General features: G+C 42.6%; 1 protein-coding gene across 1 annotated transcript; it reads left to right on the forward strand.

The window, feature by feature from the left end:
- Positions 1-598: 598 nt before the first annotated feature.
- Positions 599-19,435, forward strand: TSPAN15 (tetraspanin 15). The gene is made up of 8 exons (XM_057403292.1): positions 599-869; positions 6,142-6,327; positions 8,529-8,603; positions 11,010-11,105; positions 12,672-12,788; positions 16,510-16,557; positions 17,902-18,018; positions 18,500-19,435. Exons 1-8 carry the CDS (start codon positions 774-776, stop codon positions 18,650-18,652), a joined length of 888 nt encoding a protein of 295 aa, XP_057259275.1. The 5' UTR covers positions 599-773; the 3' UTR covers positions 18,653-19,435.
- Positions 19,436-21,752: the final 2,317 nt, after the last annotated feature.

Raw genomic sequence — 21,752 nt, forward strand, 5'->3', positions numbered from 1 at the left:
TGAATGGTGTTTGCAGTTCATGATCGCTGTGTAAGACCCAACACTGGCCCACTGTCACGGCAGAGGCATGTGGATAAACGCCGGCATAGGCAGAAAATGGGGCCAGCCCGATATGCCCATTAACTGTTGCACTTCTGCTGTGTTACTTGCAGGATGGGACCCTCATTGCACACGCAATTGCCTGGGTGTTGTAATTAAAGGTAAACGCTCTGGTACTGCTTAATCGTGCCCCTGTAAAGTGTAGGGATTCTGCTTTGCACTGTTTATGTACGCTTAACCAAAAACCCAGCCTCTGTGTTTCTGTCCACGCGGTTTTCCCTGGCAATTGCCGAGGTCTCTGGATGCGTGAGCCGCTCCGGCAGCACTGTGAGGTGGCCGTTTGCGTAGCGATACAATTTTTTATGACGACTCCGGCTGTGGGGTTAGTCCCGAAGCCGCAGCCCCTCGGCAGAGCGGCGTTTGCCAAGGGAACGGCTAAACAAAGAAAAGAAAAAATAAAAAGCCGCAGCCGGGAGCGCTCCGGAGCTTTTCATTCAGCTTCCGACATCCTCCCTCTCCCCCCCGCCCCGTGTTCTTTGTGTTTCTCGGCCGTGCGCTCTGCTACCACCCTCCGCATCCCCAGGCACTCATCCCCACAGCCCCCGAGCCGGTCCCGCTCCCGGAAGCAGCGGCGCCCCCGGACCCGCCCGACGGGGCGGCCGCTCCCTTCCGCCGGGCACGGGCCGCCGGGAAGGGGAGGGGACGGGCGGCGGCAGGTGCGGCGGGGCGGGAGGATGGCGGCGGGCGACGCGGAGCAAGTGCGGTACTGCGGGAGGCTGTCCTACCTCTGCCTCAAGCTCACCCTCATCACCTACTCCACCACCTTCTGGGTGAGAGCGGCGGCTGCCCAGGCGGGGGTTGCGTCTGTGTGTGCGGCGGGAGGAGAGCGGCTGCCGCCCCCGGTTTGGGGTTGTGCAAGCTTGCGGTGGTCCCGGGGCGTCCGTGGGGAGCAGCCGTAGGTCCCGTGCTCGGCTTTCGCGGGAGCGCGGAGTCCTTCGGGGTCCCTCCTGCGCAAGGCACCGGGGTTTTGCAATAATTAATGGTTCCGTCGCGGAGCCGCGGGTGGCACACCTGTGTATGTGGGTGCAGCTCCTCGGCCTTCCCGAGGCACCGGCAAACTAGTTTTGGCGGATGGGGACCTGTAAGGGTTGAAAGTTTGGCTGATAAAAATTGTTTATGCGTGTATTAAATACTGCTTTTCGCCCCAGGGGAGCTGGGCAAATAAAGCCTTTGCCCTACACAGCCGGTGATCAGTGTACAGAGTAATTCCTTTTCCGAGATACTGTAATGCTTTAAAACTTAAAGGTGTGGCACACTTGTTGTCCTTAGCCAGGTGTGCTAAAAGCCATGTGCTGTCTCCTAAAAGTAACAAAGTCTCGGAGGATGGGTCCGTGCTGTCACTGCTGACGCCTCAAATAACGGCAGATTCACCCTAACCAGGCACCCCCTGTGCTGGAAGGAGCTCCTGGGGCTCTTTGTAAGGACTGTGTGATTCTAAAACGTGGTTTTTCAGGCTCCGGGATAGTAGCGTGATGCTGTCTGGCTATGTTGGCTCCAGGCTGTACCGATGTATGAGATGCTCTTAAGCTCGTTTTGCTGGGCTGTGTTTCTGCCTTAGTAGACACCGTGTTTATAAGGTAGGAACATAAAGCTTTTGGCATGTTTGCGTGGCAGAAGAGGTTTAGATCCACCAGGTTTGATAGTAGGTGTCTGATTAAAGCTATGATTTAAGGATGAAGAAAAATTGAAAAGCAAAGTGCTTGGGTGTAATTCAGACTTTTTTGGATCCTGGGAATCTTATATTTTTTTTTAGCAGACTAATCAATTGGTTTAGGTTCCCGAAGTTTCCTCTGTTACTCCATAGCAGCTATTCCACAGGTGCAATTTTTGGAAAAGGGAAATTTGTTGCATTATCTTTCAAACCCTTTTCTTGCAGCATATCATTGTGAAGGGCTGTGCATATTGCCTACCCCGCATTTTCCGTTGGCAAGGGCCCTTGCCGGTGGGATGCAATCATTAATCTGGTACGAGAAAAAGAGCCCTTCTGATATGTTTCTCTGAGTGTCCGTGGAGGACAAAGCCCCTTTTCAAGCAGCCTGAGGATTTTATTTACTCTTTGTAGTTGCTCGCTCTGGATTTTCAATGCGCTGCCCTTGTTTATAGCCAAGGGCTTCTGTTTGTCAGCTCTGCTGGGGAGATGGTTTGCTCAGGGAGGGAGAGAGGGCGGTAAGCAGGACGGAGGCTATGGGAAGGGGAAGGATGGGAGCTGATGGCGTTTGCTCTCAGGAAGGCTGGCACTGGGCAGTGTGCTCCTGGTATTCCGGCTGAACACATGCTGTATTGTGTGGGGAACGGCGAGTGGGTTTCTCTCTCGGAATTTTCTTTTATTCTGGCTTAGCAAAGCAGATCTCATCAGCCATGAATGTCAGTGGTGTGGTGGTTTGCCAGCTGTGTTTTTTACTTAAAATAATTAAAAAATACTGTAAATGGAAGTAAAGTTTGGCCGTGGAGTGTTGGCCCGCTTAAATTTTGGGTGATTTGTGTTCCTTTGCTGCTTTTTTGGGTTTTGATGTACAGGATGCTGCAGTCATTCGTTTCCTCCCTGATGTGCTGTTCCTCTGGTACATCTGTGATGATGAACACTCGGATTCAATTACCCAGGATTGCTTAAAATCACCAGGAACCAAATATCAGCCTTACCCAAAAGCAGAAAGGAAATGAAAGCATCGCTGGGAGTGCCGGAGGGGGTGTTTGCTGCAGGCCCAGTCCTTGCTGTGTCTTCCCATGTCACCTGGGGCTTTTTAGAAAACTTCTCCAGGCAGCTGTTTTGCTGGTGAATGGGGCTGTAATGTGGTTTTTCTTGCCTGGCTGAAACAACATCCAGCGTTTTAAACAGAAGGTGCTGTTGTTGAGCAGGCACTGTATTTAGGTATTGTAAGTACAGGGTTACGGCCACTGCTTATAAAGAAATGGATTTCCTTTCTCTTGGGAAAGCAATTTCTGTGCATGGAAAAGCCCCAGAGAAAGTCCCTGGTATTTGCTGGTGGATACTCATTTAATGTGAGTCAAGGCCAGTTAATTTTTCCCGTGTGAATTGCCAAACTGGGAGCTGTTGTGAGGGATGCAGGATGTAAACAGCATGTATATTGGTGGGCTGCCTACGTAAAAGTTGTGTTTCCTCCCCTAGTCACAGGAAAGGAGAGTACAGTCCCGGAGAAGAGACTCGGGTGGCATGGTTCCCAAGTCAGCACATCTGCTTGGTGTAGCTAATTGCTGCTGTTGGTTTGACCATCCTAAAGGTTTCAAATATCTTTATGAAATGCTTATAAAGAGAGGATAATAAAAGCATGAATCTTGATTGTAAAGAGTGAGGGTTTTAATGGTGTACTTAGCTGAGCTTTTTCCCCCTGTAGTAGATTTTATGTTTCAAAATGGTGTAAAACTTGGAATTCCCGTGTGTCTATTAGATGATAGGTTGATCAGAGATTTTTATTCATTAGCTGATGCTTTTTCCCTGGCATAGCAACTGAGCTGCTGAATGCAGCGTGAAGCGTTTCTGTGGCATGTGCCCTCTGCATGCCGGTTTGCAGAACTGTTAATTTGGGATTGCTTGAGGGAGTTTTATTGTATGGGCATTTGTTGTAGTCCTCTTCCTCGGGAGTAAACTCAGTTGTCATGTGTGAAACCTTCCAGAACAAGTGGCTTGGTGCACCTCTAGAAGAGATCAGAGGGATGGTGAGAAATCCCCCGTGGGTCACAAGATAGCTTTAATCCTGTCATTTGTCTGGGATGTGACATTAACCACCGTGGTCCTTGGGACACTAAAAGCTGTAGTGGAGGGGAATTTGATGAGGGGAATTGGGGCTTTTTTGGGGACCAAGCTGGTGTCAGAAAACAGAAAGCATGAAGTTTCTTGTACGTTTAGAATACTAGAAGTGGCCTTGGATGATGTGTGAGCAAAAATCCCAATAGAAAGGGGTGAAGATGCATATGTATATGAGGATCACTGTATGTGTCTATATATCTGAAGCTCTTAAAGTGGGAATGTGTCTTGTATTTCTACACACAGGCATCTTTGAATCTTTAAAGCAGAAAAAAAAATCTTACATTGAATGTTTTGATGAGAAAACTAGGGCTAAGAAAAAGATGTCAGTAAAATGTTCTAGTCTTGAAACCACACATTTCTGAAATTCAAATAATCCCTGTCAAATCTGAATTCCTTTGGTTTATGTCCAGATGGTGGTTTGTGTTTTGTTTTTTTTTTCTTTATTATTTTGGGGGTTTATTTTAATTTTTTATTTTTTTTAAATTTATTTTCTAAGCAAGGAAACTGCCAAACAAATGTTGACGTTGTTAAATGCTCCCTTAGCATGTTGTTAAATGCATGAGAGCCTGTCTTTAAGTTGTATATCTGCTGCTTTCCAAGCAGGGTAAATGCAGTTGGGACACGAAGGTATCAAGTTTCTATTTTATTTTTATATTATTGCAATTCTCTTCATCATCAAAGTAGAACTCCTGAATCACGTGTACGTGTGTGATCACTAGTTTTATAAACTGTAATTGTTTTGTATGGTTCTGAGATTTCTTTCCTCGATTGCTGTAGCATACTTAAACATTTCTGAGTTGTTTATGTTGTCCCCTGCTTGAAAAGACGTTTATAATTTGTTACCCAAATAACTGATTTTTTTTAAGGACTAAAGCTAACACTACAAATCAACCATTTGGTAATAAAAAACTGTAATTACAGTTTTACAGTAGAAGTGTACAAGTGGTAAATTTGGGTACCTGTTGATTGTCCGCTGTGTTTTCTTTTCTGTAACCTTACAGCACAGTTTCTGAATTTTTCAGAGAAGTTACTCTGAATTTGGTTGTGTAAAATTTGAAGTTGCTTTTTAAATAGCTGTGGTATGTTTATTGTTGTGGGTGAATCCTTCTGAGATTTTTAAATGATAACTTGGTGGCATTTCCCACGTATTGTCCTTTGGGCTTACTATAAGTTTCTGTAGAAAATCACAGATTTCCAGTAAGTTATTATTTGTTATAAGATGTCCCATAATTAAAAAAAAACCTAAGTCTTTGGCTCACAGTCTTGCAAGTTGAGTATGTCTTATGTTTGTCTAGACCTTTGTCTGTAATACAGCATGTGGTAACCAAAAGCCTGGTATGATTAAGAAGTGTGCTTTCCTTGCCGTTGATGTGTGGGGAGCAGACTTGGGGTTCCTGTGGAAATGTTGCCAAAGCGATTGATTTGAATCTGGTCTCTTCCCTGGGGAGGTGCCTGGCAGCTGGAGTTGTCAGTAAAGTCTTTCCATTGCAATTTTCATGATTAAGTATTGTGGGATTTGCTTTTTATCGTAATTTAGCATGATTCAAAGCGACTTTTTCAGCATGCCATAGATTTAATGCCAAATGATTTTGACTGAGCATTGATTATTTTGATCAAAATATCTTTACCTTGTTAAATGCAATGCATTGTTTTGCTTGACAGCTTCAGCTGGTGGTTACTCAAGAAAATGATGTAATTTCAAACTTGTTCTTTTTAAAGAATATCAGTGCATTTCCCCTGGTGACAGGAGTGGAGGCATAGGATCCACCTGGCTGTATTTGCTGAGCCTAAATAAAAGAGGACGTGATCTGAAGGGATGTTCAAGCTGTTCGTTGCAGGCTGACTTAGAAATTGTGTTATGTTTGAGGCATATATGCATGTTCACACACACAGATGTGCAAAGAAGGAACGTCAGAGCTGTGGTATTTGCCAGTATATGTAATGTATGTGATCTCAGATGGGTAATAAATTACATTTCAAACAGTGGTGTGTGTTTCAGTTTGTTTAACTTCCCCTGTGTTAAAACTGTATTACGTATATTTTGAAATGAACAAATCTCAGTTTTTTTCTAACTTAGCTTTTCTCTACTTTAGTATTTTTGTTTGGTTTGTTTTTTTTTTGAATTTTCTTCATCCAAACTTGTGGTTTGAGGTTTTAATTGTTTATAATGAATTCTGAAGTGAGTGGTCACAGGTACATGTGTACTCGCAAAATGTCATCTCTGTGTTTACTGGGAGAAGGAGTAACATCTGTGCTCTTCTCTTTTTCTGTTCCAGGTGATCGGAGCCCTTGTCCTTGCGGTTGGGATTTATGCAGAAGTTGAAAGACAAAAGTACAAAACTCTAGAAAGTGCCTTTCTAGCCCCAGCAATTATTTTAATACTTTTGGGCATTATAATGTTCCTGGTGTCTTTTGTGGGTGTGCTGGCTTCTTTAAGAGACAATTTATGCCTTCTTCAAGCAGTAAGTGTTGGGTTTTTTAATCTTAATTTTTAAGGCTCATTGCTTTTGCTTTTCAGTGCCACCTAAATCCAAACTAATAACTGTGCATTGGAAAAAAAAGATTTAATAATGTTGCTTTTTTTATTTTTATTAAACATAAAACTGGTTTATGGCAGTGGTCCCCTAAAACTGTGATATGTGGATGTCCTTCCAGCAGGGAGAAGCAGTATTTGATCTTGCCAGCGATAGGACAGACGAGGGTCAGAGCCTAGTGCTGAGCAAACTATTTTCTAATAGTTAAGGACTTTATGGAAAACAACCAGGAATGTGAATTATTATCAGCCAGTGTGGATATTGTGCAAACTCAGCTGTTGACATACCATTTAATGCTAGCCTGGCACCACAGTGCCTGCTCTTTCTCTGGTCTGGCCATACTGTAGGTACATGCCCTGCTTAGGGGAGCTGTGTTAGGGAAGAGGAAATCTTGCTGCCCCTTGGCTGAAGGAAGAAGCGAAGTCTGGCAGCGGCTTCTCCCCACCAGTAGGGGGGCATTTCCTAAAGCTGGGACCTACTTGCTGGGACAGTAAGTGCAGAGATGAGTTGTGGTCTCTGATGTTTCTCCAAACACTACTTGTTTCAACCCAGAGGAGGCTACTAGAGAAAGAAACCTGAGCTCAAGCTGACATCTGTCAGGCTGGTGGTGGCTGGGGTCTGTCTGCCTTTGTCTGGGAAGTGAAATATAGGGAGGAGATGTAGAAATGCGTGCTACAGCGTTAGCTATGTAGCACCATAGAGCTTGGAGAGAAAGGGCTTAAGGGAGAAATGAAAGGGACATTTTTTTTCTCTCCAGTTCCTCTGAAAGGGTAAATTTTAGGGAAATTCCTATGTAACATTGTGGTTGCAGATGGAAGTTGCGCATACGACTAATTAAAAATATAGCATGAAAACATGATTTTCACCTTGATGGCAGTTCAGTCTAAAGGAATGCCAAGTGCATGGCATGTTATGTCTGAAAAAGCAAGAGGTAACTGTGGATTTTGAAATTATGCTGGAATTTTGCTGAGTTGCACTGGTCCTTAGGCACTGGTGGCTTCTTTCACTCTGAGCGTGGTGGTGTGTCTTCATCTGATGCCAGGGCTGTTTTCTGTCCCCATTGTGGCAGCAAACTTGGTAGGCTATTTAAATGAAGAAAGTCCCTGGTATCTGGTCTTGGTCTGATTCCGGATTTAGCAGGAGCAAAGATATGTCTGGTGAATTCATGACACTGATACTGGGTATTGAGAGCACAGAAATTAAACCGTCTTTGGGGGCAGACCATTAGAGATTATTTTCAGATGAGAGATCGTAAAACTTTGCTGCTGCTGAAGTTCATTGATAAGAAGCAGACCTAAATTCACATAACAGCCATGTTTTATGCCTGAAGAATCCTTTTGGTTGGAAAAACATTTCAAGTACTGACGCGTCACAGCCATCTCATGGTGTTGCTATGGATTTCCTCATATTATTTATATTTTGCATGCATTTTGATGAGTAGTCACAGATGCATATGGTGTGGTCGTGTATGAGTGCATTTGTGAGCTTGTGTATATACACACACACAAATAAATAAGAGCTAGCAGATGCAGTTTTTCTTACTGCTGAGCACTGTAACCCTGTTAGTGTCAATCGTGCAGCCTCTCTGCTCAGCTGGCTTGGTAATGCAGTTCACTCTTATGAAGCAACACACCAAAAGGTACTAAGCCCAGAAATTTGCTTTGATTTGACAACAGCAATATAGTAGAAGCTGGTTTAGATTATCCTGAAGCATTGCTTTACCCAAGAAATGAAAGCTAACGGGTAAGTACTGGTTTTGTAGGAAGCATAAAAACGTCAAGTTTGGTGTGGTTTGTCCATCCCATTAGTATGCTTCTCTGGGATGCTGTTATGGAGAGAAGTATCTTGGCATGATAAATGCATCTGTTGGTTTTGAGTCTACTCAAAGCAGAAAAATAATGTGTTTGCCAATTTGGCAAAACCCAGAATGACTCAAGTGTGGAAAAAGGGCTTCCTTGTGACATGAACAGTTTTATAAAGCCGTAGTTTTATATCTTTTTTGAAACGAGATCTCATATGCAGAAAGCCGAGTATGTTGGCAATTGAATGTTACACACATAAGGACACTAACTGAAAAAAAAAACGGGTTTGTTCTGTGGAAAGACTCATTTGCTATTGGTTTTCTGCAGTTCATGTACATTCTTGGTATCTGCTTGCTGATTGAGCTGACCGGTGGAGTGGTGGCCCTGATCTTCAGAAATCAGGTGAGCTGCTTGTGTTTAGGTTTTGATCACCAAGAACATAACTCGCAATCCATGATGTTACACCTATGCTGCTGAGCAAATAAAAGGTGTTAAAATTGTCACCTGAGCACTAATGGAAGGAGGCCTGAAGGCAGGTCCTCATTTTTCAGTGCCTTGCAGGTTTGCGGATGGGTGGGATTTGCCACCCATTCCGGAGATGAATTCCAGATTAAATAATATGAAGAAAATCTGGTAACTCTGAATGTACAATTCAGGCAAAATGAGTTTCCAGCTCTTCAAGTGTTGCAAAGTGCTTTTTTCTGATTTGCCATATGGGCCTGAAACTGCCAATATGGGAAGTTTCCAGCTGGATTTGGAAGCTGTTATTTTGTAGTGGCCAAAATATTTTATGTTACCTGTAGGACAGCTCTTCCCTGCCTCATCCATAAGCAACATAACTAATTTCTGTAGGTGACCTCATCATTTATAAGCATGCTCTAACTGTATAAACCTCTTAGTTTTTTCTAAACAGAAAGAAGCAGACTTTTTTTTTTCCCTGTTAGAAATGCTTTGAAACATAAATATGTTAACTATGGCAAGTACTGAATTTCCATGCTTTGATTTTTTTTTCTCATCTTGCAAGATATGAGTATTAAAAGGATGCACCCTCTTCCCTCTGCACCCCAACCTACTGATCTCATTTCCACAAAAAGAAGTCACACAGACTATGTTACACGTTATTAAAAAAAAATAAAATAAAATAAAGCTTTCTTTTTTTTAAATAACAAGTGATGGTTATTTTGAAATGGTATAATGTTCTCCCTAGCGTTTTCTTCTCACTCCATGCTGAACTGGAGTTGTGAACTTGGCTGGTGAGAGCAGAGGATGAGGTATCTTTGTTTCTAGAAGCCATCATTAGCCATTGCCATAGGTGTCACCTTAGCCCTGCACAGATTTATTCTGAATTGTGGTGGGAGCACCAGCCTTGTCTGAAGGGAACAGATCAGCCTGCCCGGTGTAGGAGCGTGGGCCTCATGGGATACAGAGAACTTGGTTGACAGAAAATGAAGTAAATGCCAAAGACGGTATTTGCTGAGAGGGTGAGGAAGAGTTGCTGTTGACTTTTGGACAAAGAAAATGTATTGTTGGGGGTTTTGTGCAGTAAGCATTTTCCTGACTCATGTATTGGCTGTCTGTGGAGGACATCCATGTTTAGGTCTCTACTTGTTTTACAAGATAAAGGGGGAAGTTCGGGCTAGTATGAGGAGGAGAAGGAAGTATTGAACAAAAGCTTTAAATGCTGATTGTTTTGCATGTCTCTAATTTTCCTAATTTCTTTCTCTATTTCATTCTCAAATCTGTATAGTCTAAATGAGGTGATAGAGGTAGTGTGAGAGTTGTCGGTATTTGCTGCTGTTTCTTCTTTGCCAGTTAGGCTAGTCCTGAAAAATCCCATGTTAATCCTAAACAACAATGTGATAATTGATTTTGTTCTGCTTTGTTTCTAAGTGTTGCAGTTTGTAATACTGAGAAAATGAGCAGGTGTATTTCAGGTTTCTTTCTGACCTGTAAGGATTTAACTTGGATCGTTTTAGCCACTGGATTAAAAGGAGAGTTGTTACATTCTGGTTATGATTCGTCCCAGTTTTTGCCATGCTGTGATTGTGCTGGATGCTGAAAACTAAATACTCTTTTTCTGGAGTATTTCTTTTTTTTTTTTTTTCCTCATCTGCTGAACTTAAAAACATTTTGTTGATTTCTAGTCTGCCAAGCTGAAGAGACATATTTTATATCAGCCACTGATACATCATTTTATGTCAGCCACTGCTCCTCTGCCATAGTTCTCAAAACAGTCACTGTAAAACGCACAGCTGCTACTTTTTTTTTCTGCTTAAGGTGGAATAAAGCTCTTTATGTGGCAGTTATGGAGTCCTTGGAAAATTAAATGGTGAAAAGAAAACCAATGGAAAGGAAAATTCATGCAATATGGGAGCAGGGACACAATCAGCTCTTGTTGCCCAGGGCATGGTGAAGAACACTCACGGTGCCAAGACCCAAAACCACCTTTCTGTCACCGAAAGATGATGGGAATCCCCAGTGTCTAGTGGGAGGGATCCTTCCTGGGCATAACAGGACCATCACTGGGAGATGCTTGGAGAGTCTCAGAGAAGCAGCACCTTGCTGAGGAAGTGCTTATACTGTTAGTGCCTCTCCAGCAGTGAGGCTGCCTCCTTAAAAGAGAATGGATGGTCAGGCCCTTCAGGACTGATTTATGATTTATTTTAAACTGGTATTTCTTTTTTCCTTTAAAAAAAAAAAAAAAGGGTTCCTTTCTTTTTGTGCTTATCAATTGCACTTGTCACTTTAACCTGCTTTTGTAGTTTTGTTTTGGTGGGTGTAACCTGTGAATATTGTTTTGCCTTCCAGACAATCAACTTTTTGAATGATAATATTAGAAGAGGAATTGAGAATTATTATGATGACTTAGACTTCAAAAACATAATGGATTCTGTTCAAAAGCAGGTTTGTTTTGTTTTGTTTTCTTTACTTTTTTGTGATTAATTCAGTGTGGAGATGCTGTAGGTTGTTGGTGACAGCTTTGAGCATTTTGAGTCCTGAGATAATCAAGTTTTTGTTGATGAGCGGGATGAGATCTCAGATGTCATCTGTTACGGTATCGCTGTGGTCAGGGCTCATCCAGCATCCCAGCTGCCATTTGAAGCACTCAAGATCACTTCAAGAAGGGTGCAAAATGCAGCTTTGGCTTGGTAGGTGTGATTCGGATGCTCAAGGCCAGATCCTGCAAGCAGGTAGGCTTATAGGGGCCTCACAGCTGGATTATGACAAATTCAGCCTAAATTCCACCCAAGGTCTTGTGCTCAGTGTTTCTGCCTGCCAGTCCAAGGCATTCAAAAGCATCTCATGAACAGGAGGCTCCGGGTAATGAGAAATTAGGTGGCAGTTAGGCTGTTTGAACCTGGGATGTTGTATTTTCACTTGAGGGCACATAGCAAGCTCTTTAATGAGGTGGTTATTTAAAGGCAATGTCTGTGGAAGTGTATATACCTGTAATTAAAATTCAGAAACTGTGTTAGGCCCAGCTGAGCATTACTTAATGGCACGTGTAGTTGACTCACAGCCTTTTTTTTTCTACTAAGGCTGGTCTGTTGAAATGTTTATTGGATTATTGAAGAGTTCTGCCACGCAGCTCAGAGGCTATAGAAGCAGCAGAAAATGTTCAGAAATGTGATGTCAGGGCTCATGTGATGTCAGTGACCATGCCAAATAATGATTAAAAAGAAAAGAAGTTAACTTAGGAAGTGATACGTGCATTTTATGACATCGTTATGGAGATGGCAGCCTGCTTTGAAAAACAAAATCATCACGGAAAGTCTGTCAAAGGCAACCAATCCTGAGGAAATGTTGTCATTAGATTTCATAATGCTTTAAAGTTTCCATGCACTGCCCAACATTATGTGTATGTACAGCTAATATACATTTCACTGATTAAATATACTGCTTCTTTCCCCTTCATTTAGAATATAAAGTGAATATTTGTAATATTGTCAGTGTAAACTCAATGTATTTGTTTGCAGCTTTCAGTTCTACTAAATTACACCCAAAATGTTTTGGTGAAATTATTTTTGTGCCTTATAGCAACACCTGTCTTTTAGACTCATTCAGAAATGTAGTCACAATCCTAGAACAGAATTGAAGAGGTGTATTACAGCTCGAGATGGAACAAACATAAAAACATTGCTTAATGATGTCTAGAACTGAAAGGATAATTTTTCAGCCTGGAAAAGATGGGAGGTGGAACGTAGCACCGAGCACTTTGCTCTGGCACCATGGGTAATAGCTCGATGAGTGACAGAGGAATGCTACCTGTGTCTTTAGTTCTTTTCAGTTGCATCTGTCATATACATTCATATGTACCCTGCTGATAAAATGACAGAATTGCTGGGTACCTCAGTAGTCTTAAGATTATTTTATTCTTACTTTGTTTTTTTACTTCTTAGAAGAGGTTTTATCTATCTATCTATTTATTTATTTATTTTTACCTTTGCCTTTTGTGTCTTTTTTTTCCAGTTTAAGTGCTGTGGTGGAGAAGATTATAAAGATTGGTCACAAAATGTGTACCACAACTGTGCAGCACCAGGACCGCTGGCCTGCGGGGTGCCCTACACTTGCTGTGTCACAAATAAAGTGAGTCCCAGTATGTCAACATTGTGGCTATCTGCTGGGTCACCACTGTTTGCTTAAAAAAGTACCTTACTTTAGAAAGTCTGAGAGAAGAAGTGGAGGAAGAGGGTCCCTCCTCAAAACATGAGCTATGGATCCGTTGGTCTTGACAGCCTGAAAATTAAAAAATAAAGAATTAGATGTGTTAGCTCTGGTCCATCTTCCTGTGCCGCTGCGCAGCGCAGTCCTAGAAATGCAGAAGGTAGCTGGGAGCTCCTCTAACCTCATGGGTCGCCTGGACCAGGGCTGCTTAAAATGAAGTTTTGCTGGTGTTTCCCCAAGGGTTTGTGGCTCCAGCTTTGCCAGGAAGCCTGGGCCCCTATTGCTTCCATGGGTGGGGGTTGGAGTGATGTGCACCAGCTGCTGTATGAAGTAAAAACCAAACAGTGACCACATCTTCCAGTAAAATCCAGAAATGTGGGCAAATTACCTCCGCGTCAGTGCGTCCTTGTGGGTGCACATCTGGACTCGAGCTGCTGCTCTGTCTCTGCCCTAACCCATCCTTGAAAACTGCTCATCTGCCACCCTGTAAGTCCTTCCTGGAAGGACACCTTGTCAGCTGGAATCTGGACCAGTTTCTCAGTCTACGATGAACTGGTATTACCTGGTGCTGGCAGCACTTGAGCAGGCGTGAAGTTCCATGTAAAGGTGTGTTATAAAAATGTTCACACTTTCATTTCATTGTTCTTCATTTGAGGGATGGATGTAATCCTGAATTTGATAAAGAACTATTCCTCCACTTAAAACCAGTATGGGCAATCCCTGCCTCACTGGGTTTTGGTCTTTGATCTGAACGTGAGACAGAAAATTGAGTATGTGTAAGAGCAGATTCAGTAGAGCTCATGATGGATAGCCTACTGGTGCCTGTTACGCGCTGCCCTTTCAACATCTGTCTTGAGCATGGCTCTTTCGTTAAAAAAGGGAAAATAAATGCAGTAATTATGTATGTAATCCTGCTAGGTGTTGCTGAGAAATGTGTATAATATGAAGATGTTTATTAGGTACGCGTACACATTTTTTGTATATGAAAAAAGTCTGTTTAAATCTCTGATGAGCTTTGATTTGTTCTCAGAAACCAAAAGTAAACAGTTATGCTTTAAGTCTTAAGTGTTTGAGAATAAGAAAGTCGTGTATATGAAAATAGTATTTGCTGAACCACAGCTGAGTGGAAGAGCTCAGGATTTTGCCCTCAGTTGATGGTAAAGGAAGATAGAGCTGGCTAGTAAAGAGCAATCTGGCTTTTTAGTGGTCATTCAAAATACTGCTTGTTTTTCTGTAGCTCTCATTTCTCTCTTGAAGTCTTATTTTAAAAGGTTAGTTCATGTGTGGAAATGCAGCAGTACTGTGAAGGTGAAGCACTGCAATAACCAGTGTCTAACAATACCAGGTGCCTTTCCAGCGGTGGCACAAATAATCAAACATGTTGAGGATTTCACATGCAACCTGTCTGGCAGGAAAGTGCTAAAACAAAAACATCTCCAAGGAAAACAGGATATTCTCTACATGCTTCATTGGCGACAGGGGAGCAGGGGGTGAGACTACTTGCTGCCTAAGGTAGCCTGCAAAGTGCTGTGCTCAAGAAAGTTAATCAAAAGGTGGGGAGAAGCCCCAAAATAACAAGTAAACTTCTTATTTAAGAGCAGGCTGTTCAGCAAGATGCTGCAGTGCTGCAGTATGTTAGGGCTTATGGCTTTGCCTCACTGGGATGCCATTGATGTGCCTTGTGAAGTCCAAGTGGCGCGGTCGTGTACTCGGCAGGATGATACTAACACTGTAGCTGTATGGCTAGCTGCCTTGTGAAAACAACCCAACCAGAAGATACATAAATCTTGTATGTTTGACAAATGCTTCCAAATACAGGCAGGTTTCTCTCCTGGAAAACTGCAGATACGGTTTGTGATTACTCATTTGCTTTGTAGTCATGGAAAACTCCTGCTAATGTTGGAGGTTGGATTCTGAGCCTCTGAAACGCTAACATGGGCCAAGCTCATGCTGGGGAGGTCTGAAGGGACTATTTTTTAAGTCAAAGTGTTTATTAAAGACTTACACTAGTATAGCAGATAAAAATGAGTCCCCAAATGCCTATGAATATCTGTTTCTAATGTATTTATCTCCATTGCATTATTTTTTGTGCCCTGTTAGCAAATACTGTGGTTAAACTTAAATTTTGTGACTGTATTCCTTGTGGTCACACATTTTGGGGATGGTGAGGATGGCTGTGCATTTGTCCGTTAGGCTCAAGTGTTTTGTAAACATGAAATCACAGCAGACGCAGCAACACGCTGATGCCTAGTATCGCAACCTTTGACTTCCAAGGGTATTTATTACCTGTGGTTGACAGATGGGTACCACTCACATTTCCCCAAAGGTCCTGTGAAATAGTCAGAGGATCTCTTTAGGAATACACTGACCCTTTTTGCCAGCCAGTTGTGTTTTCAAAGTGAGAGCCTGGCTTCTGGGTGGAGTCTCTGCCATTCTGTAAGATACGTCTTCCTTCCATCTTTGCAAACATCCCTCTTACTTCCTAGGGAGGTGGACTGGGCACCCCAGGCTCAGAGGCCAGGAGCATTTACAAGTCTCATTTCTACATCTTGTTTTAATTTTGAGGGAGGTTGTATCAATGCAGCAGAGTTCATTCTGCCTTGTTTTCCTCATTTGCATGTTCTTGTTTTCTCTCATGTCTTTGGCTTTGTTCATTGCTTCCTTTGATGCTGGTGGGCTTTACACTGGCTGATTTGCAAGTGAAGGATGGTATTTTCAGGTTAGCTTTGCCAGACTAGGTAATGCTTGTTTCACATGGGATCCATGTGAAACATTAAATGGATACACAAAATGCATTAGGAGTCTGTGATGAATGCAAATGCTCTGTCTTCTTTTTTTTTTTTTTTTTAATTAATGAATTTTGTATTAGTATGTATAGAGATATATAAAAATATATTATAGAATCATAGAATCAGAGAATAGTTAGGGTTGGAAAGGACCTTAAGATCATCTAGTTCCAACCCCATGCCATGGGCAGGGACATCTCACACTAAACCGTATCACCCAAGGCCAACCTGGTCTTGAACACTGCCAGGGATGGAGCATTCACAACCTCCCTGGGCAACCCATTCCAGTGCCTCACCACCCTAACAGGAAAGAATTTCCTTCTTATATCCAACCTAAACTTCCCCTGTTTAAGTTTTAACCCATTACCCCTTGTCCTATCACTACAGTCCCTAATGAAGAGTTCCTCGCCTTCATAGTATTGGATGTTATTTGGGGTTTAAATAGTTCTGAGCTTAAATTTGTCATTGTGGTGGTATGATGGCTATGTTAACCCCCAGTTTTCTGAAGAAGATGTGTTAGTTTATTAAGACCTTAAAATTAAAAGCAGCTGTTCTGTGGAAACAGCTGTTACATACAGCTCTTGTCACAGCTAGCTTTGGTTTCTTATACCATGCTGGTTTTGCTGGATAGAGATGGTTCAAACATCTGTGTCATGATGTACTGACAGTACTGGTTTCTCTAAAATAATGTATAGCTCTATTTAAATCTGACCCTGGAGCTTAAAAATAGACTGGTGTTGGACTGAAAATTAACCATGGTGGTGTTTTATATGAACTGAGTGAACACAAGGAGAGTAAAAATAATGTTTCTGTAATTTTGGTTTTCTGCTACAGTTTATATTTGGTTTTTTTTTCAGACTGGCATTATCAACACTATGTGTGGATACAAAACCATTGACAAAGAGGTAATGTAACCAGTGTTCATCCTATTGAGGGAAAGGGTGGTGCTTCTCTGTATGGTTTAAATCAGTTATGTGTCTTCTGCATGCTTTAATCTACCAGACAGTTAAATCAGCAATTAGAATTATTTTATCTGGAATAAGTTTCATATATTAAAAAAAAAAAAATCTTGATTGATTGTGTTACCTTCCCTTCTCTGAATCTTCTGCAACTCCTTGTTTGGTGTCCATGGAGCACGTCTTCCCAAAGCTCATCCCCTTACGCTAATTGCACAATTAATGCAAAGAAAGCTGCTTTCATACTTTCAAGTAGTGACTTGAGTTGAGGAAAGTTTTTAATAATTAAAAGCGAAAGTTTCTCACCAAGTAAAATTGGCTTCAGTGAAGCCAACTTAGCTGGTTTTAAGTGTTTTACATCCCAGTAGTGGGTGTTTTATATTTAAGCCTGTAATAGTTATTCCTGGAAGAGGAGTGGGACTTCCAGGTAGCGTTGGCAGCCCTCTCCTCCCTCCAATCTTCCCTCTTGGGAGCAGCCCCAGTGACTCCATAGTAGAGACTGCCCCTTCAAGGCACTAATTGCAGGGTGATTAAGAAGGGAAATTGGTAATTGGATCTGCCACAAGTTCTCCACTCTTAGTTTTGGAGTGCTGGTGCAGGGGGTAGGTCTGAAAAAGCCCCCCCCCCCCAGCTCATTTGAGGCACTTGGTGCACAATGCCAGCTTCAGTTGTTGGTCTTTGGGATTACCGGTTACCTTTACGTGTGACCTGTCTCCATTTAGATTCATTGATTTATAGCTTAATCACCTAAATGCTCCAGTCTGGCTCTAACGCCCAAAGCGCTTAAGCATATTCTTAACTTAACCCCATTCATCTGCTTAGCACTCTTTGTAGCCTCGAGTGTTTTCTGTATTATGGGTGGGGGTCACGGTGCAGCACAGCTTGCAGGGCTGAATCTGAAATCCTCTTCTTCCTGCCTTTTTTAGAGTCTGTTGCAAAGCACTTGGTTCGTATTTTCACACTGCTGTACTCGACTTGGAAGCAGAGATAAAAGCTAGAGAAAGGCTTCTCTGCTTTCCAGGTGGTCTAAAATGAGGATTGGATGTATTTCTTTTAGAAAAGTATTTGCAAAAAAAGGTTGGTCTCTTTTTTTAAACAAACAAACAAACTTGCTCAGGTGTGGAAGAACTTAAACTCAGAACAATTAGCGATGAGGACTTTGTGGAATTCAGTGGGTTTGAAGAGATGGAAAGGAGGACCAAGTTTGCCTCCCTGAATTCTGAGTTATCCTGTGCTACTTTATCATACACCAGTGCAACTGCCTGTTTGAACCTCTGCTCTGTTATCTTGCAGCGCTTGAGTGTTCAGCATGTTATATATGTCCGAGGATGCACAAATGCAGTGCTTATTTGGTTTCTGGACAACTACAGCATTATGGCTGGTGTGCTGCTTGGCATATTGCTACCCCAGGTAAGAAGGGGTCAGTGTGTTAACCATTAAAGGGCGTATCTGATTTGTTGCTAAGTATGCAAGATCCCATTTGACTATATTTAATTATGATTTTTTTATTTAAATTTAACATAGCTTACGAGCTGAGGTGGCGTTCCAGTAACTTGGTAGCTTTACTGCAATATATTGCAGGATTTGGTGGGTTAATTTGGTTTTGCTTGGGTTGTTTTAAGTCTTCTCTGCCTAGCTGCTGCCACTGAGACTTTCTAATGCTCTGAGGGCACAGGAGTGGTAATTCTTCTGCTGTATTAGCTCTTTACAAAAGTGATCCATTTGTACCCCTATATGCAAAGAAGAACAACAGTCACTTAGTTTCTGTCTGTATATATACTACATACCTGCCCCCACAGATGCGTGTATACATAATTTATAAAAGCTGCTGTGAGAAGCATTAGATAAGCAGTATTCGATCTCTGACTAGAGATGCCACTTCTTTCCGCAGTTCCTGGGAGTGTTGTTATCCTTGCTTTACATAACTCGGGTGGAAGATATCATCACCGAGCACAAGCTGAGTGAAAGACTGTTTGAAGAAGCGCAGCAAAGCTCTGCCCCGGAATTTGCTGGAGCCGGCTGCTGCATGTGTTACCCAGGGTGACTTCAGGTGTATTCAGCTCCAGTGTAGCTGAAAAAAAGGGCAAATCCGCCTGTTGTGGTTTGTGCTGACTGTTACAGACTGTGGGTGTAATGAATCAGCCAGCAGACCCATGGTGGGTCGGCAGCGTGCCGGTACCTCCGTAGCCTCGTCCCTCTCAGTGTGTCTGGACACACCAGAAGGGCTCCGTGCTGCCGACGACGCTGCTGCGGTATCATGACACTGCTGGAAGGTGGGCTTGTGGCTCGTTAAATCTCTTTTGAATGATTGCTGAGTGATACGCAGCCGGGAAAACTGTTCTGGGAAGATTTGAAGGTAGATTTCTAGGAAGAGCCTTTGTGTCTTGGGATGTCATATTTAAATGTTTGCCCTTCCCAACTTTATTTTCTTACTCTTTCCAAAAAGGATTTCTTACTGATCTACATGGTGAATATTAAACATGTGTTTAATAATATTTTATGCTAATCTTGATGAATTTACTGACAATAATGGATGTGGTGCTGAATGCTGTCATTGCTCAGTCTTTTGTGCCTTTTAATAATGGGGCGAATGCCAGTGTCGAATCAGCCAGGTAACGCTTGATGTATTTTTAATGCAATTTATTACTGTCTGTCTTTTGTATAAACTTACAGGATGTTTGAGCCTTGTATGTACTGTATTTTTCCCTTTAGTAAATTAACTAAGTGATTTATGATTTCCTTTTTTTGTTGGACTTCTGTATGTTAAGATGTTTCTAAATTTTATTCTTGTCAAAATAAAAATAATATTTTTTTTAAAAAGCACAAAGATTTTTCTTAAAATACTTTTAATTTTCTTATCTAAGTTAAGCCTGTCCCTCAAACACTGAATCAAAAGGTAGAAATGCCTTGGGTAATATCCTGTCTTTTTTAATCTATTCTGGCACTCCACTAAGCTACACAAAGCAATATTTGATATTGTTCTCTAATTGCTGCTTTTCTTCTGTGCCTCTCTTTTTTTATGATTTGTTAATTAATTTCTTTATTAAATTTCCTTGTCCTGTTTCCTGCTTTCTTCAAAACTCAGTGTTTGCTGCTTAGGTCTCTGACTTCACCAAGGATTTCTGAGGAAGCTTCATGCGTTTCCGGAAGCCAAAGATTGACTTACCCACTTCTTCAATGTTTCTGACAGTGTCTAGAGAGATCCTGCAGTATTATCAAGCCCATCATCCACAGTGTGAGGTTATTTCATACACAGCGCACTCTAGCGTTGGATCCTGCACATGGTTACATATTCCATTCTTTCAGATATTGCGTAAATATTCCTTGTCTCTGTCCTGAATAATGTATTTGGGTAAATTAAGAAGCAAAGTGTGCTTGAGAGTGGATTTGTGTGCAAAGAGAAGAAAGAGAAAAGGAGGGAGCAGCTTTGGAGGATCGAGCTGACTGCTGGTGAAGGGTAAGAAGATCGAAGCCAAAACTGGTTTATTGAGGAAAGTGGGCTGGGAAGATGGGACCCGAAAGCATCAGGAGCTTAAAGTATCACCAGAGGCAGAGCTGTGCCCTGCCCTTTAGCAAGAGGGAGCTGTTGCTCGAATTTAAGATGGCAAGAAGGCTGTATTGAATTGTGAAGGAGGGGATGACCCAGGTGATTTTTCTTTGATATCAAAGGTAATTTTATTTTTCTTTACTAATAGTGCCTTGTAAAAGTTGTGGTGGCTTGAAAGGAAAGCAGGAGGTGATGGAAGCATGGTTAAAATTTGGGTGTTTAAATGGAACAGGGAGAGTACTTGGGGGATATCAGGGACCCATTCTTTAGCAAGGAAATCCGCAGGCTGTACTGAATTTTCAGCCATTCTTGGCACTTCCTGTCATGCACAGTGTTTGGGGGTGGGCTTACCTGACAATCATGAACTAAGAGTGTGACATTGATTAATAAATGATTGATTTAAATACTATTGACCATCGGATTCTCTCAGATATGAGGAAATTAACTCTTGGCTTCACAGGTCATGGTGGCTTGAGGGAAGGATGATGCTGATCAGGAGGCAGCTGGGGAAGAGGAACACAGTGGGTCTCTGCTCAGCTGCCTCCAGGTTACCTGAGCTATGAGAGATGATGGGGAGCCTGTGATGGAAGGGTGAATTTGCTCTTCAGCATGAGGCTTGGCTCTTTTCAGTGTGCCATGCTCTGCCCTGTTAGTAGATTGATTTTTTTGAATGGGTTTGTGGTACGCACGAGGTATTTTGTGTACTTTAAAGTGACTGTTTTTATCCTGAGCTGCTGACCCTGCAGGGGTGCACTCAGTCCTGCCTGGTTCATCTGCAAGAGTGAGGCCTGGAGGGGATGTGGTGTGGTGTTAGTGAACTTGTGGCTCATCTCCAGCTGGTGCTCCACACACATCACTGACGCAGCTGCCAGCATCTTCTATTTAAATATGCATGTCCCCATGTCTGTGAGCAAATCAACTGGAAACATGTGAAGAGCTACACTCAAAATGTTGTCCTGGTCTGATACTTGCATTTGGCTGTAAGTGAAAACCTCTGCAGCCAATCTAGTGAAGGTCATCTGGGCTTTTCCATCCAGCTGATGTGAAAGTTGACTTTAAAATGGGTGAAGAATGCTGATCTAATTCAATCCCCGTCTTCCTGGCAGAAGCAGCCACAGCTGGGCAGCTCCTCACACATGCATCCTTAACCTGCTTCAAAAAATGCTCCTTGCCTGCTGTTTAAAAGACTGAGGCAACTCTGCAAAATCCCAGAGCTGTTACGCATTTTCTTTGGTGCGTGTGTAGTTTTAAAGTGCTCTGACAACTGTGAGCTTCCCATGGTCCATCCTCTGAATGCTCCTGCTTTCCCTGTGCCCTGCCCTCCATGGATGTTGAGTATCTGTTTGTGCTCCCTGCCTGCAAAAATCACCCCCACGAGTCCTTGCTGCCTGACCCCTGCATTGCCTCTCTCCTCCCTGTATCCTGGAGCTTTCCTGCCTGTCATGGGGTGGCTGTGTGAAGCAGCTGCCTGTTAAAACGATTGGGAAGCAGAATGGTTGCAAGAACTCCGTGTGGGCTGCCTGCCGAGCCACTGGGCAGTGACACCCACTTTAAATGCTCTCCCTGCCCTGTGAGTTCAGGTAGCAGGGTGTCACTG

The sequence above is a fragment of the Pezoporus wallicus genome, unplaced genomic scaffold (assembly GCF_028554395.1).
Source record: "Pezoporus wallicus isolate ANWC-B61680 ecotype Strahan unplaced genomic scaffold, APGP_CSIRO_Pwel_v1 contig_4264, whole genome shotgun sequence".
In the NCBI taxonomy this organism is placed as follows: domain Eukaryota; kingdom Metazoa; phylum Chordata; class Aves; order Psittaciformes; family Psittacidae; genus Pezoporus; species Pezoporus wallicus.

Coding starts and splice junctions, on each gene's coding strand:
- TSPAN15 (XM_057403292.1), top strand. CDS start 774: ATGGCGGCGGGCGACGCGGAGCAAGTGCGGTACTGCGGGAGGCTGTCC. Junction 11,106..12,671: donor TGGATTCTGTTCAAAAGCAG/GTTTGTTTTGTT, acceptor TTTTTTTTCCAG/TTTAAGTGCTGTGGTGGAGA. Junction 12,789..16,509: donor CTTGCTGTGTCACAAATAAA/GTGAGTCCCAGT, acceptor TTTTTTTTTCAG/ACTGGCATTATCAACACTAT.